At 38.5% G+C, this 14,877-nt stretch overlaps 1 protein-coding gene across 9 annotated transcripts in view; it reads left to right on the forward strand.

The window, feature by feature from the left end:
* LOC120423636 (fat-like cadherin-related tumor suppressor homolog) overlaps window positions 1-14,877 on the forward strand; it is an 861,295-nt gene that overhangs the window by 785,333 nt on the left and 61,085 nt on the right. For all 9 annotated transcript variants that reach the window (XM_052708242.1, XM_052708241.1, XM_052708240.1 and 6 more), the window contains one exon: window positions 4,402-4,585. In XM_052708242.1, the coding sequence (XP_052564202.1) occupies window positions 4,402-4,585 (184 nt within the window). The remainder of the gene's footprint in view (window positions 1-4,401; window positions 4,586-14,877) is intronic.

Here is a 14,877-nt window from a genome sequence, read left to right on the forward strand (position 1 = left end):
CATAAACAAACCCGGTGCAGTTGTGAGTCTCCTAGCTCACCGAGCAGCTGCCACCGCGAGGCAGTAGTCGATCAACGCTCATACGACGTTGCACGCACACACATAAAGAAACATGTGTTTACACAAAAAGTTTGTGTCTATGAGTGGAAATAAAATTTTATACATACATAATGATTATTTTAAGTGCCGTCTTGAAACTTTCTATTGTTAAAAAATAGTCAAAATAGTGTTCAAGGAAGTTTTTACGAGTCTGTCGTATAACACGAATTCTATGAGTATAGCTCATTTTTTCATTCCCTCGTTCTCCTTTGACTGACAGACACGAGACAGGCGGCAGAGGTCGGACTGACGCAGTAGGCTCACAGTAACAAACTGGTAGAGAACTGAAATCGTTGTTTGATTAATGTGAACAGTGGGTTACTAACTTTTGGCAGCCCTGCTTACAGCTATCAAAAATATTTTTTTGCAAGAGTATCTTTTTTGAATTGTAGAAAATTGGTTTTTTTAAATGATTAAAGATGTTCGTAACTTAAAACAAGAGTCCAGTCCTTTCGATTAAAAATTTTCAATTCAATTCAATTAGTTTTTATTAGTAAATAATCAATTCACAATTTTGTAATTCTTATAACCTAATAGAGTTTTGGAGTTCCTTTCAGCTATGATTTGAACTATAATTCATTTTGATGTAATTGGATATTCTAACAATGGATTTGGCAAGAGAAGGAAAAATTAAAAAAAAAAAACCTTCTAGATTTACTAAGGAAAATGATAGAAATAGAAAAGCTTAAAACTAAATCACAGTATGTTTTGTCCATTGACGTCGAAAAACTTCGCTGCACAAGGCAGCTTATCCGTTGTAGATGTACTTCATCATCAGCTCACTGAGAGCTTGGAATTGTTCTGCCTTGTTCCGGCAGGCACGGAAGCGCGTGAGCATCTCTCCAGCAAGAGCGAAAAACTCGGGAAGCGTGAAGAGGTCATCTCCGGTGACGTCTGCTTGTCCCGGTGAAGTACCACTCCCAGAAGCGGCTACTCTAGCGTACGAACCTCCCCAACCGGGAGGGAACGCTGGGTTGGTCGATGGAACCGCTCCGCCGCCAGCTGCTGCAGCGTTCGAGCTCGATGTCTTTGGAGGTTGGCGGGACGCTGGTGCTTTCTTCTTCTTGTCCTGCTCCTCGAGGTACTTTTTCCGCGCGGCACAGCCACGGAAATTCGCCGTGTGGTTTCCACCACAGTTCGCACACTTGACGCGCGCTTTGTGCTGCTGGGCGTTTTCCCCCAGCTGGTCTTTCCGCGGAAGATTGCACCTTTCGGTGAAGTGGGTCTCACCGCACTTAACGCACCGGGGTGGAAGATTGCAATTTCTGGAACCGTGTCCGAATTTCTGACAGCGGTGGCATTGAGCTGCGTCGGCCGGATTCTTCGTATAGAATCGCCACGTCACAAAGAAGCCGTCCAGTGCTTTGATCCGCAGTAGGTCCTGGATTTTGACGGACCCGCGATCGAAGTACAGGAGGTACAAGGTGTACGTACCTGTCACCGTAGTCGATTTTGAGAGCACCTTTATCTCTCGAGGCTTTACCTTGACGCCCGTCAGGTGTTCTTCCAGGTCGGAGATCGGGCGGTCCGGATATCCCTGAAGGACGATCTTCACTGGGACCTTCTCTGCAGGGTCAAATGTAAAGAATTTGAAGTTTCGCAACTTCAACTTCTTCACCACCAAGTCGAAATTCAGTTTGTTATGTGTAATAACTTGCACTGACGTTTTACCAATTTTGAGACAATATTGGAGTCCCTCAAGCAACTCGTCAACATCGTCAGCCAACGTATCCAAAACAAAAATTGGAGGTGGACGTCGTTCCTTCGGAGAGTTACACTTTTTCTGCTTTCCTTGCTTGCGCGCAAGTTCATCATCATCATCGTCGTCGCCAGTACTGCTGCTGTCACTGACGGTGTTGTTTTCTTCTCCACTCAGCATCTCAAATTCGTTGCTGGTGGGAACGTTGGAAGTGGTTGTTGTCGTAGTGCTGGTGGACTGCTGCTGCTGCTGCTGCTGGCCGGAAGTGCTTCCGGATGCCCGGGTCGATTGTCTCGTCCGTACTGGGGACTCACGTGGACGGTATGACACGTGTAAAAACGATGGATCGGTGACGTCACTGGGCACGTTCCCGTGCGCGATGGCGGTCGATGCGGCGTTGGTGTGTTTACCTTTCTGCACTCTGCCGGTAGATGAACTTCGCGGGTTTTTCGAGGCCGCACTCGAACTGCCACGGCCACGGCCGGCCCTTGGCATGCTGGAGCAGCAAACTCGCGGGTAAACACGGTTAATTACGGCGAAAAAATCGAAAAGTTTGAGGAGCTCCGAACAGTTGACTGTTGCTGGCTGGTGTTGCCAGTCCCGTTTTTTGATTAAAAATTTTATTTTGCCTTTTAAAATGATTTATCAAATTTTGTCATACAATATTTCAAGCAAAACAATGTAATTGGGCTAATGTCAAAATGATAGCAAAGAGTCTATTCTGCTCGCTCCTAAATTAAACATCAACTGACGATTTTTTTTTAATTTTTGTTACAAAATTGTTTTTTACTGTCTTTTAAAACACTATTCGTTCGAATTTCAATTTGAAAAATGTTTAATTATGTTTACAAAATAAAATTACAGGAAGTTTGCACAGCTTTTCAAAATATATAAAAAAATTGTTAATACACAATTGAAGTTTTATTATGATTTTAAACATATTATTTTGTTTGTCAAAAATTTCGATTTTTCAAAAAAAACAAAACTATTTAAAAAAACTGTATCACCAGTTTCATATTATGCGCCATCCTAAACCGAATGTTTATTTTATTTGACCACAATTGTATGGAGCCTTGTATGTCAAAACCAAATATGCGAATTTTTTTCTATGATACTGGAAGTGGATGTGGTCTTAATTTTTATTAGCGTTCATTGTTGCTCACGTCTTGCATATTTTCAAGTTCAAAAAATGTTTGATAAATTTGTTAACAAAAAACCTTAAAAGATTGGACCCGTGGTTGCTGACATACAGCCATTAAATAAGATACAAGAAAAAAATCGATTTTTGGTAATAACATAAAAAATCAAACAAAAATTTGGTTTGTTTTTTCCTTAGAGATTGTACCTCAAAAACCGTAAGACCAATCTTTATTTTTGTAAGCAAAGTAAGTTTATCTTTTCCGATCCATGCAAAAAAAGAAATGTTCAAGCTTCTTCATGACTTTTTAGGTAACAAAAGTCACAATTTATACTTAAATTCGCTTAAAGGTGAATTTAACTTGAAAACAATGAACTTCATCGAAAAGTATTTGTTTTCGACAATGTTTTCGATGTTTCTAGAATATAATTATTTAATATAATCACACTGCCAGATGAAATGAAACCATTTTGTATTTTAGCTAATATGACTGCATCATTAAAAAGAAAGCTTTCAAAAAAAATATTTTATGCAATTTACATTTTTTGGTCTTACTAAAAACAAATGTGTATATAGGTGTGTCACTATTTTGCCCTAAATTCTAAAAACACAAAAACAGGTCGATCAGCAAATCTTTTCTAAAAATATCAATTTTTGCATGTTTTGATTATCAAAATAAGGATTTGTATAAGAACAAATGAAAGCCTGTATGGAAAGAACTCACTGTTTGAGCCCAAATCCTGCTTGTTGGTTTCTTCATCTTTTGTAACTTTTCCATTATTTTCAATTCTCACGAGCTTAAGGTGTACCAGAACACAATTTTACCAAAGATCGCGAATCAATTAGTCTTTTTTAAACAATTGTTCAGAATTTATTACATTTCCGTATCTTTTTGTTCTGCTTTTGGCAAAAACTTCAAAATATGATTTCTTGTCGTATGTCACTTTTTGACATTCCGATAAAAACAGATATTAATAAAAGAACCTGAATAAACAAAAAAACACTCAATATAAACAATAGCAAGCACGTTTTGTTTTGTTGACCATTCTGCGCATTGCCCCGAAGTTTGGCTGAGTTTGGTTGCCGAGGTCCCGAGTTATAATAAAACATGCTTACGGTAATCGGGCTTGTACATGTGTCAAACGCGTTCTGACCTGAAATCTCTTTAACCAGAAATTATCAGAGTGTGTCAAGATATCACGATAAGGTTGGAACTTCTTTCATATGAAGAGAGACAACAGTGCACGATGTTTTTTCGATTTGTACTGAAAATCTCAGGATTGAAATCGAATTTTGGAGATCTGTGAAGCTCACATTTCTGCACTAAATGGCGTTCTTACCTCAACTTGGTCCAAAATGCACATGCGACAAGATAGCACGACAACGATTAGATGCAATCTTCTGGACTTCCTCACGCAGTTTATTAATGCATCTCACGCATTTTCCCTTTTTCCTCCCACCCCAGGTGATTGACAAATCGATGCCGGTGTTCAGCAAGCAGTTCTACTCGGACACGGTCGCGGAGAACATCGAGCTGCACTCGCCCCTCTCGGTGGCCATCCAGGCGGAAAGCCCGCTCGGCCGGAAGCTCATCTACAGCATCGTCAAGGGCAACGAGCTGGAGGAGTTTGCCGTCGACTTCAACACAGGTGAGTCGTCCCTGACAAGAGAAACCCCCCAGGTGGCTCCCGTGACCCTTTTTCGTAATGGAAAAGGCTTTCCCTTTTTCTTTAATTTTTCAGGTCGTTAGATTTGAAATCCCTGCGTAATGTAATTAAGAGTCTAGCTGGCCGGAAGAATGACTGGTTGCGGGAAATTGCTTCTGGGGATTGGGACCTGTACTGGTTTGGCGTAACAAACATTTTCTAGCAATTTAATCAACTTAACTTTCTCATCATAAAAACAAGCATTTAACTAGATTCAAACGATAATTTGTTCTACAAAGACTCAGAAAAAGCATCTCTCAACACAATATTGGCACTCAATCTCAGTCCTAAATTGACTTTCTCGGATATCCTTGGTGCTCACAGTACCAAAGGAGCTCTGCTTTGGCTGACCTTCCCATCTTTTGTCCCGGCAATACAATATAAAACACACTCCTTTGACGACAAGTCACCATGAACTAGCACAGCTCAAAGCTCAAGATTGCAGCGGAAATCCTAGCTTTGCACTTTGTTGGCTTAGTTCTCATCTTTGCTCTGATTGAAATTTAATACTAGCAGCTCGTTGAGCAATGCTGAAGGAAGATGAGTTTTTATCTTTGTAAGAAATCCTGAAATGTTTGTAAATAGATTGTTTTTCTCTTTTGTACAAAACTCAAAACTTCAAGATCACATAATTAGGCGTAAAACTCTATTTTTTAAGAAGACAATAATTTCAAAGAATACAATCATTTCAACAAGGTCTCTCCCAATTTTCTGTCAACATTAAGTGGGTTAACGAAAAACACAACATTTCCTTTATCTTTTACCCAATTTTCACACAAAGGAAAGCAAAATAATCTCGAAACGTAATCCAAAATCCACTTGCCAAAGTGAAAAGCGAACATAGAACCGAAAATGGCCACCACCACCATCGTCCACAACGGCACAGTTGGCGTCCGCCTGCATTTAAGGTTGCATCGCTGCAGGAAATGCTTTTCCTTTCTGCCGGATCGGGCTCTATTTTCCCAAGCTTTTTCCACCCTCCCTCCCCATTCCGACAGCATCAGCATAACACGCGTTTGTGAGCATGTACAATGTTCAACTCGTTCACAAAGCAAAAGAAGAAGAAGGAGAAGCTGCTGCTGTTGCTGCTTTTCGCCTCTTTTCATCACAATTTTATTATTTTCCGTTTTGCTGAAAATTATAACTAAACCGGAAAATAAGACATTGTTATGAAATCTGTGAAGCAAATAATATTTTGCCTGATTTTTTGCCGCTGCCGGTCGTCCACAACAGACTAGTAGCAGTCTAGAAGGGGGTCGTCGAGGCAGAGCAATTTTAGTTTCCACTTAAGGCAAAAGTGCTTCCTCCCTTGTTTTGGAGGGACGACGAAAATCCGCTCTCTTTCCTGCACAAATCTGTGGAAAAGAAGAGGAACACTTTTTGAGGTGGAAGAAAAGGACTGGCCCTAATTTATATCGGCGTTGTGGCACTTTGTCGAACACTTTGGGCGCGCAAGGTGATGGCTGAGAGTGCACTCCCGAAATGATCCTTAACCGGAGACGTTGAAGACGTTGAAAACTTAATGTTTATAGTTAGTGTGGTTTTCTGCACAAATTTGTTTTTTTTTTTTCGTTTCAATCAAAATTGTATTGTTGTCGTATCGAGGTGCTCCGATTTGGATGAAACTTTCAGCGTTTGAGATGAGATAAACTCATGCCAAATATGAGCCCTCTACGACAAAGAGAAGTGGGGTAAAACGGAATTTGATGTTCGAGGTCCAAAAAAACATAAAAAAAATCTTAAAATTGCTCGCATTTCCGTAAAACTTCATCAATTCCAACTCTCTTAGCTGCATTTGAAAGGTCTTTTGAAGCACTTCAAAGTGTGCCATAGACATCCAGGATTGGTTTGACTTTTTCTCATAGCTTTTGCAAATTACTGTGAAATATTGATTTTTTTAAACCCCCTTGCCCCTATGACAAAATTGAGACCAAAAAGTGCCGCTATGGAAGCCTACAGGGTAAAAACTAACGTTGTAAAATGTTTGTTATAGAAAAATCGAAAAACTATGAGAAAAACTGCAATTGACCAAAAAGTTAATTCCCTAACTTTTGAGTTATGGGAGTATGGGTGTTGGAAGCTGTTGCAAAAAGTTATTAAGGTTTTAAAAAAATCAATTTTTCACAGTAATTTGCAAAAGCTATGAGAAAAGGTCAAGAAAATCCTGGATGTCTATGGCACACTTTGAAGTGCTTCAAAAGACCTTTCAAATGCATCTACGAGGGTTGGAATTGATGAAGTTTTACGGAAATGCGAGCAATTTTAAGATTTTTTTTATGTTTTTTGGACTTCAAACTTCAATGCCCGTTTTACCCCACTTCTCTTTGTCGTAGAGGGCTCATATTTGGCATGAGTTAATCTCTTCTATAGACAAACAAACGCTGTAAGTTTCATCCACATCGGAGTACCTCGATACGACCTGTTACACATTGGTGAAAAACTCGCTCTTAATAATTTATTAAATTATTTAAAAAAAATTGTGGATATAACAGTAGCATTGAGTAAGACTAAGATTTCGAACCAATTCTTATGAATTGACTGTGGAGAAAATTTACTTTTAAAAAATTCAACAAGGCAAATAGCTACGGAATGACCCTGCTAAGGATCTTTATTGTTTTGGAAATAATATTAAAGCGAAACGGGTTATCAAAGACATTTTTCAATTTGATTTTTTAAGGAAATTCTTGTTATTACAGTCCACACTCGATTACACAACCCGACCTTTTTGAAGTTGATGTCAGTAAACGCTTCAGTTACGTCAACATATCGACGTCGTCGTGCTATCTTGTCGCACCCGTCATTTTGACGTTCCAAGAAAAACGCGTTTCAATGTTTGACCTTGAATAAACAAAAACAAAAGCACGCAATGTAAACAATAACAAACACGTTTTATTTGGCTGACCATTCTGTGCATTGTCCCGAAGTTTGGTTGAAGTTGGTTGCTGGAGTCCCGAGTTATAATTACAAATGTTTACGGTAGTCTAGCTTGTACGTGCGTCAAACGCATCCTGACCTGAAATCTCTTTGGTCTATTGTCGCACTTACATCAATTTTCAGGGAGTGACAAGATAGCACGACAAGATTGAAGCTACTTTTATATGAAAAGTGACAAAAATTTTCGGAGCTTTTTTGGTTTTCATTGAATATCTTAGGATTGAAATCGAATTTTGGGGATCTGTGGCGTTTTTAACTCAATTTGGCCCAAAATGCACGTACGACAAGTTAGCACGACGGCGACGATATGATAGACTAATATTTCATCTTTGTCATTTTGGTCGCCATCTCTTATTTAAAAATCTAAATCTATTCAGAGTAGTTTAGGGGTCATTCCTTAGCTTGACAATAAAAAATAAGACAATGAAAAAAAAATTCTTGATTCGATTATCCGAAGTGATTATTTTTCCAAAACCTTCGGATTCGAGTCTGGACTGTTGATTATCTTTTTTGTATACCGGGTATAATTCAAAACAACACAGAAAAACTCGAATTTTGGATGGTTGAAAATTTGGTTAGTTCAATTTAACCTCTTTCGTGTAATTTTACCTTAAAAATGTGAACCTGATGAAAATTTACCAGTTCCTGGTGCAATATTACACATTTTTTACACAAAATGTGTCATTATTACCTGATGAATATTACCATATTTGTTTTTCTTTATCTTCTTAGAACGCAATTTGTTATTAAGAAAGTCATTAAGAAAAAACACTTGTAAATCTACTTAAATTTCAAGGGTTGGTCTGTTTTTAATCTTTAATCATAGCATTAGAATATACATTTTCAATTATTAGCCAATTAAATTTAAAGACATTAGGTTAAATCATCATTGAGAAATAATTATTTGAAAAAAGCAGTTTCAAAAAACGGGTGCTCTCTCGACTCTGTTTTGATCAAATTGGCTCAACTTTTTTGTTAAGACTCGTGGAACCGGTGCCAGTTTTAAAAATAGCCATGGAAATTGGGTTTGTGTAAGAGAAAAAATAATACATGTTTCAGAGGTCGCGAAGGCTGTTCCTAACCAGAGATTTGAAATAAAAATATATCAATATTTTTATGTTTTTCATATAAAAAACGTCACTTTTTGATTTTTATATTTATAGAAAAAAAATCGAAATCGTCTTCGTCATGCACATGGTATATGAAGGTTTTCGTTTCAATTTTCAGCCAGTTTGGTCCATCCAATCCAATCCAGATATCGTGGCAACCGTATTACGGGTATTTAAAATCAACGCTCATCAACAAAAAACGCTCAGAAAGTTTGACAGTTCACTTTGCGCATGGTAAAATTTCGAGGCCGTGTTGTTTACTTTTTCTTACAGAACAGAAATCATACGATTGAGTTTGTAATCATTTTATAAAACGATGTTAAATGCTCAAATTTCTCGTTTCCAATAATCGTGCATAAGTCACGTGACATTCAAATTTGAAGTTGGGCTTCTTTCATTCAACTTGTATTGCTTTTTGTATGGATACTTTTGCGGGCGCTTTGGGCCATAGAGTTAGTAAAAGCTTAAGGAATTTTCTGAAAATTTATAAATAAATCACTACATTTTATTCCAGATATATGTTTCAAAATATAATGTAAAATATAATGTATAATATAATACAATAGTCATTTTAACGGAATTTAATCAAATTTGGTTTTCAGCAAATATTATCTACTGAGGTGTATTACTTTTTTTTATAATAAGGGGATGGTGTCGCTATTTTTAGACCACGTTATCCACTTTTTCTCCATTAAACCGACTACTTTTTCGACTTCATTTTGCTGGGCGAGATAGGACGCCGTGTATTTTTAGATGATGATTTAGCACTTTTCCACTTTTGCACTTTAAAAAACCGAATGACAGCACGATGTAACGCTACGTCCCTATAGCGGAATACTTGAAAATACTGGTAAAAATTTTCCAGCTCTTTTAAATTTTTATTCTTAATATTAAAAATTGGGATTGCCTACACAATTATTTTTCCTATTCGCGCTTTATCTTTGTAGAATACTGGATTCATGATCACCATATTTTTAGCTTCTGAAAATGATGATTTTTGCGCGGCAGGCAGGTCTTCGGGAAAGTTGTTCTAAATTTAATGAAGGTCCTACATCTGAAAGATTGGACGACTATTGCGCTTTTTACGGGTAAAACACTGAAACAGTTGCTTTTCTCCGTACATTTTGAAGATTTTTCCCATACAAACTTCAAACGGTCAGAGGGGGTAGCCCTGAGAAAGCCCGGATTTGGACCACCCTAAAGATCGGGAACTAAAATTAGTTGATCAAAAACAATGCTCATAGTAATTAGCTGAAACCCCACATTTTTTTTTCCTTCAAAAATGCCTCAAAATATTCCCCGGGAAGAAAAATATTTGTAAGGGCCCTGATTTTCGGTGCAAAGGTCCGAAATCACTCACTCATCGCCGAACGAATCCTTGCCGACTGGAACCCGCAACAAGTCGCGAGCGAACAATCAGGCTGCCAGTGGCTTGCTCAATCGTTTCTCCCAGCACAACACAAATACTTCGTGAATTTCTTTGCCTATTCCGTCCGTCGACCCGAGTCACACACGAATACGTGAGGAGTGAATCTAGCAAAATACCAGCGAGGCGCTCTTTTGATCAGCTACCACATCTTTGATGTTGTGTTATCAACAAAATTGCAAAACATTTTTGATACCATTGATTTTCAGCAGTTTGATAAATGAGCAAAACAAAGCCGATCGCAAACAATTTCGACTCAGCGACTGAGCGACACAGCGCAATCGGTCTCTCTGAACCATTCGCTGTACTGCCCGTATGGGGTGAGAGCGAGCGCAAAGAAAGAGTATTCAGGAGCGAACGGTGTGGATGTGACAAACGGTAGAAAACGGTCAGAGAAGTTTTTATTCGTGTTAGATTTGAGTCTTTGTGGAGCAATCAGGACCCTTGAATATGTGTTTCATAAATTTATTTTGTTTCTATAACAAAATAATGCAGATGCATTTTTTTTAGTTTAATTTATTTCTCAGAAATTCAGAAAACAACTTTGCTGAAGTCTACAAATCGATTCAGCCTTATTTGGCTAAATCACACTTCAAGTTATATGTGAAGGGGCAATCTGTTCCAGTGTAAAATTGAATATTTTTAATCAATTGAAAACAGGAGGCAAATTTCAATTTAACACTTCAATTTTGTTTGAACAGAATGTTGTTAATAGTGGATTGCTTGCAGTGGCTGCTGTCTTCGACATAGGAATCTCAAGCATATCTATTTTACATTCAATCGATTTCCAAATTCGAACTTGAGAAAAAATACATAGTTTTCCAGCGAACATCACTGCAGCCAGTTTTTATTTTGTTCCAGGATTGTTTCGTTTTTTCGCCTCCGGCTTGGAAAACTGTGAATGCTTATTGTTGAAGAGGGGGTGGCGGTTAAAATAGAAAAAAATATACAAAACAAAAAAAAACAAATGCAAACAATGCCCAACAATGTCGGCTGAAGCAAAATGAAAAAGAATGAAAACAACCGGAACAGTTAGAACAGTGTTCAGAGGCAGAGCTTTGAATTCTTTGCATCTGGTAGTGGTGGGGGGGGGGGAGACCACTCCCACCCCCACACTTCCGGGTGGCGACCTTTGAAGCTCCCCCTGCTGCTCCAGGGGATTCAGCGAGAATAGTTTTGCATCTGGCCTGAATTTCCCCCCCGGGAACTGGGTTTAAGGTGCGGAGAGAGCGTTCAAGTTCCGCTGCTGAGTCTGTGTGAACCTGCTAAAGAGGCTCCTTTTCTGCGACTTTCTGTGTTGTTTGGGGGAAACGTGCAAGAATTGCCCTTCTCTACACACAATCGTACACAAAGGTAGACAAAAGCCAGGTGTGCTCTCATCCTCTGTGTTCTGGCCCTGGAGGGATTGTTTGTTTACACTGATGTTGGCTTGATTGGAAAACAAGGGACCTCTCCTTCGCTCTGCGTGTTCTGTCTGGAGGTGGAGTTTAAAGAATGTTTGCTGGGGATGCTAACAGGTCGATCGACATGGAGATGTTTAAGGGAAAGTATTTCATGATGCTATCGATTTTATTAATAATAAAAGGTCACGTTTTACAAAAAACAACTGTGTTGTAATTAAATTATATGAATCATTCAGAATAAAACCATTCTCGAACTACTTTAAATAAGCTACAAATCCGTGTGCTATTGCAGTTCCGAGAAACCTTTTATAAAATAAATTCCATCCCATGAAAGTACGTAACACACGGCACACCCGGCGCGAATTCGCCAACAAATTCTGCACAAATGATTACATTTTAGAGCTTCCCTGGCTGTGCAGGTCAGGCGACCTCCAAGAGCGTGTATGTAACCAATGAATTTTCAACAACAAAAAAAACCTAGTTCAAACCAGCATCAGCAGCAGTGAAATTTGTCAAGTGCAAACAGTTCCATAAACCACCTGGGCAGGTTTCACTGCTACACTGCTAACATTTTCCCGAGGAAACCCCAGAGTTTCGGGTCAACCCCTGCCCAGTGTCGAGTTTCCCCGAGTTTATTTTCCCATCCTGAGTTCAGGACATTGCTAGAGATGCAGTGAAAGGTTACAGTAAAAAATTCAAATTATTTCATAAAAAAATTGTTTATGGCAGGAATTACAACTAGTATACATGAATTTGCTAGATATTTACTAAATTCACGACAAATTTTTCAGTGTGTTGTCGGAAAAACCGCCATGCTGTTATCGCCATAATTTACAGCAATGCACCAGTCTTGTACCGGCAGCAGGTCGACCAGAGGAGACACACCTTATGGTTGAAATTACAACAAACTACTGAAAAATTCACACGCTCTTTATGCTGTCAACTGGCCCGTTTTGGAGAGGTTGATGGTACATTTTGGTGTCTACTAATTATTTCAGGTGTCAATTTACCACAACCGCAAAGAGGCCAATTTAGGCAAAGTGGCCTAATTGAAGTTTGAAGAACTTATTTATCTTGATTAAGTTGGTTACTAGTGGAAGTTAATTGTTGCTGGAAGTTGGTTCAGATTTATTTCACTTATCAAGTAATAATTCCAGTATTTTTTCTCCATTTTCGAAAACTTTTAATCGATTTGAGAGGTCTGGATATGTCAAATAATAAGACATTGAATGCTAAACAAAGTTGCGTCCTTAGTTCAATTTGATCCAAAATCAGCATGCGACTAGAAACCACCAACAATGACGAGTTGGTTTTCTCATTTCTGCAGTCAAAAACGACTTCAACGACCCCAAAAAAGTCAAATTTATGGTTCTCAATAGACCATCACCGCCATCTTGGATAACAATTTTCCTTATGACTTTGGAGCAATATTTTGCACTTTTACAAAACTTATCAGTACCAATCACGGACACAGAGAACGCAGCTCGAGATGGACGAGAGAATCATCCTCTCGAGGTTCGTTTGCAAAAAAAAGTTCATCCGTCAAAACAAAAACCCAAAAGTGTCGACTACGGGAATTGAACCAGAGACCTTTGACAGACCAACTCAACGACTTAACTGCCTCGGCCATCACAGCTTGGTGCGTCAGATGCCGATGGATGACACTTGTTGGAGATTTATTGTTTCAACTAGCGAATTAACACATTTGTCATGATGGTGTGAGTTGGCAGCATTTTTCTTTCGATTTTGGCACTGAGACCCCAACAAAATTTGAGGGAACGATTCTCTCGACTCTGAACTTTGGGTGTTGTTATATTTCTGGAGCAACATTTGAAAAGGGTGCATAATAGGGTGACAAGAAAAATTGGAAATTTTGGAAAATCCCTGGTTTGATTTTTGTGGCAAAAACATGTAACATGTAAAATTTTGAGCCATATCGGTTGAGGTTAAAAGTTCGCTTTTTATTTTTGATGTTTGTATGAGAAAATTCGCAACCTTTCCAACAAATCTAACATTGAAGATCTAATTCGACTCATTGTTGGTTAGGTAATTGAAATAACTTTCCAACGAGTCCAAAACATTGAAGATTGTCAAGTTATGACCACTTAAGTGATATTTATGTACTTTTTTTAACACTGGAACGCCCAACGCATGTCCAACTTACACGAACGCCCAAGCCTCCCAAAAAAGGTGGAACGGTAACTTCAACTCGCTGGTTCTCGGGCAAAACTCAACCAATCGGGACGATTCTTGTTTCCAGTGATTTGTAGGAATGTCTAGATGATCTTAAAATTTTGCAGAACTTGATTTGAACAAATCTGTAATTTCTGCGATTAAAACATCGTTCCACCTTTTTTAAAATGACTGCCTCCGCGGAATTTTCGGCGAATTTTTTTTTACACGCGAAAAAAAAAGTTGGAACGATGTTTTTAATCGCAAAAATTACAGATTTGATCAAATTAAGTTCTTTAAAGTTCTAGAATCATCTAGACATCCTAACAAATCACTGGAAAGAAGAATCATCTTGATTGGTTGAGTTATGCCCGAGAACCAGCGAGTTGAAGTTACCGTTCCAACTTTTTTGGAGCCTTGGGCGTTGGAATGTTAAGTCGGATCTCTCATATTTGTTTGTAAACAATTTCCGGATCCATCAACCGACCATTTGTTGCAAAGGTAATCAAGAGACCTTCAAAACGAGTCAGAATCTGGCAACCCTATTGAAGTTATGATGAAATTTTTAAAGAATTATAAATTCAGATGAAACATATTACCGGATCAATTCATAGGAAATAGTGAGGAAGGCATCAACCACACGGAGAAAAAAGAGTTCCCAAAATCGTGAACAAGCGTTCATGAAAATGGGAACCACGAACAAATTGAACACTTTGATTTCTAAAAACGGTCCATGGGATTTGAACACTTTGTTCGTGGTTCCCATTTTCATGAACGCTTGTTCACGATTTTGGAAACTCATTTTTCTCCGTGCACATAGGTGGATTAAGATAGATTTTTTGTGAAAAAAGTGACTTATAGTGGAGAAAATCGTTGTTATATATTTATTATCGCGGACTTTCTTTAATATAAAACAATGTACACTTGTTCCGTTGTACTTCAACTCTGCTCGTCCAAGGACGAGCTCACCTTTATTAAGTATTTCCATGTCGGTAGATCAACTACCTCCCTAGTATTATAATTGACTACCTATCGACTTAACTTCTATTAACCTCCTAGATTTAGTCATTGTGTTTACCTGTTGACGTATATAAGTTTTATTGTCTTATATCGCCAAACAGAGATGGTAAATATGGGTAAAAGGGCGTGTTGTGGTTCAGGCCACAACATCGTGACATCAGATATGTACTC

Source organism: Culex pipiens, chromosome 2 (genome assembly GCF_016801865.2).
Source record: "Culex pipiens pallens isolate TS chromosome 2, TS_CPP_V2, whole genome shotgun sequence".
Classification (NCBI taxonomy): Eukaryota; Metazoa; Arthropoda; class Insecta; order Diptera; family Culicidae; genus Culex; species Culex pipiens.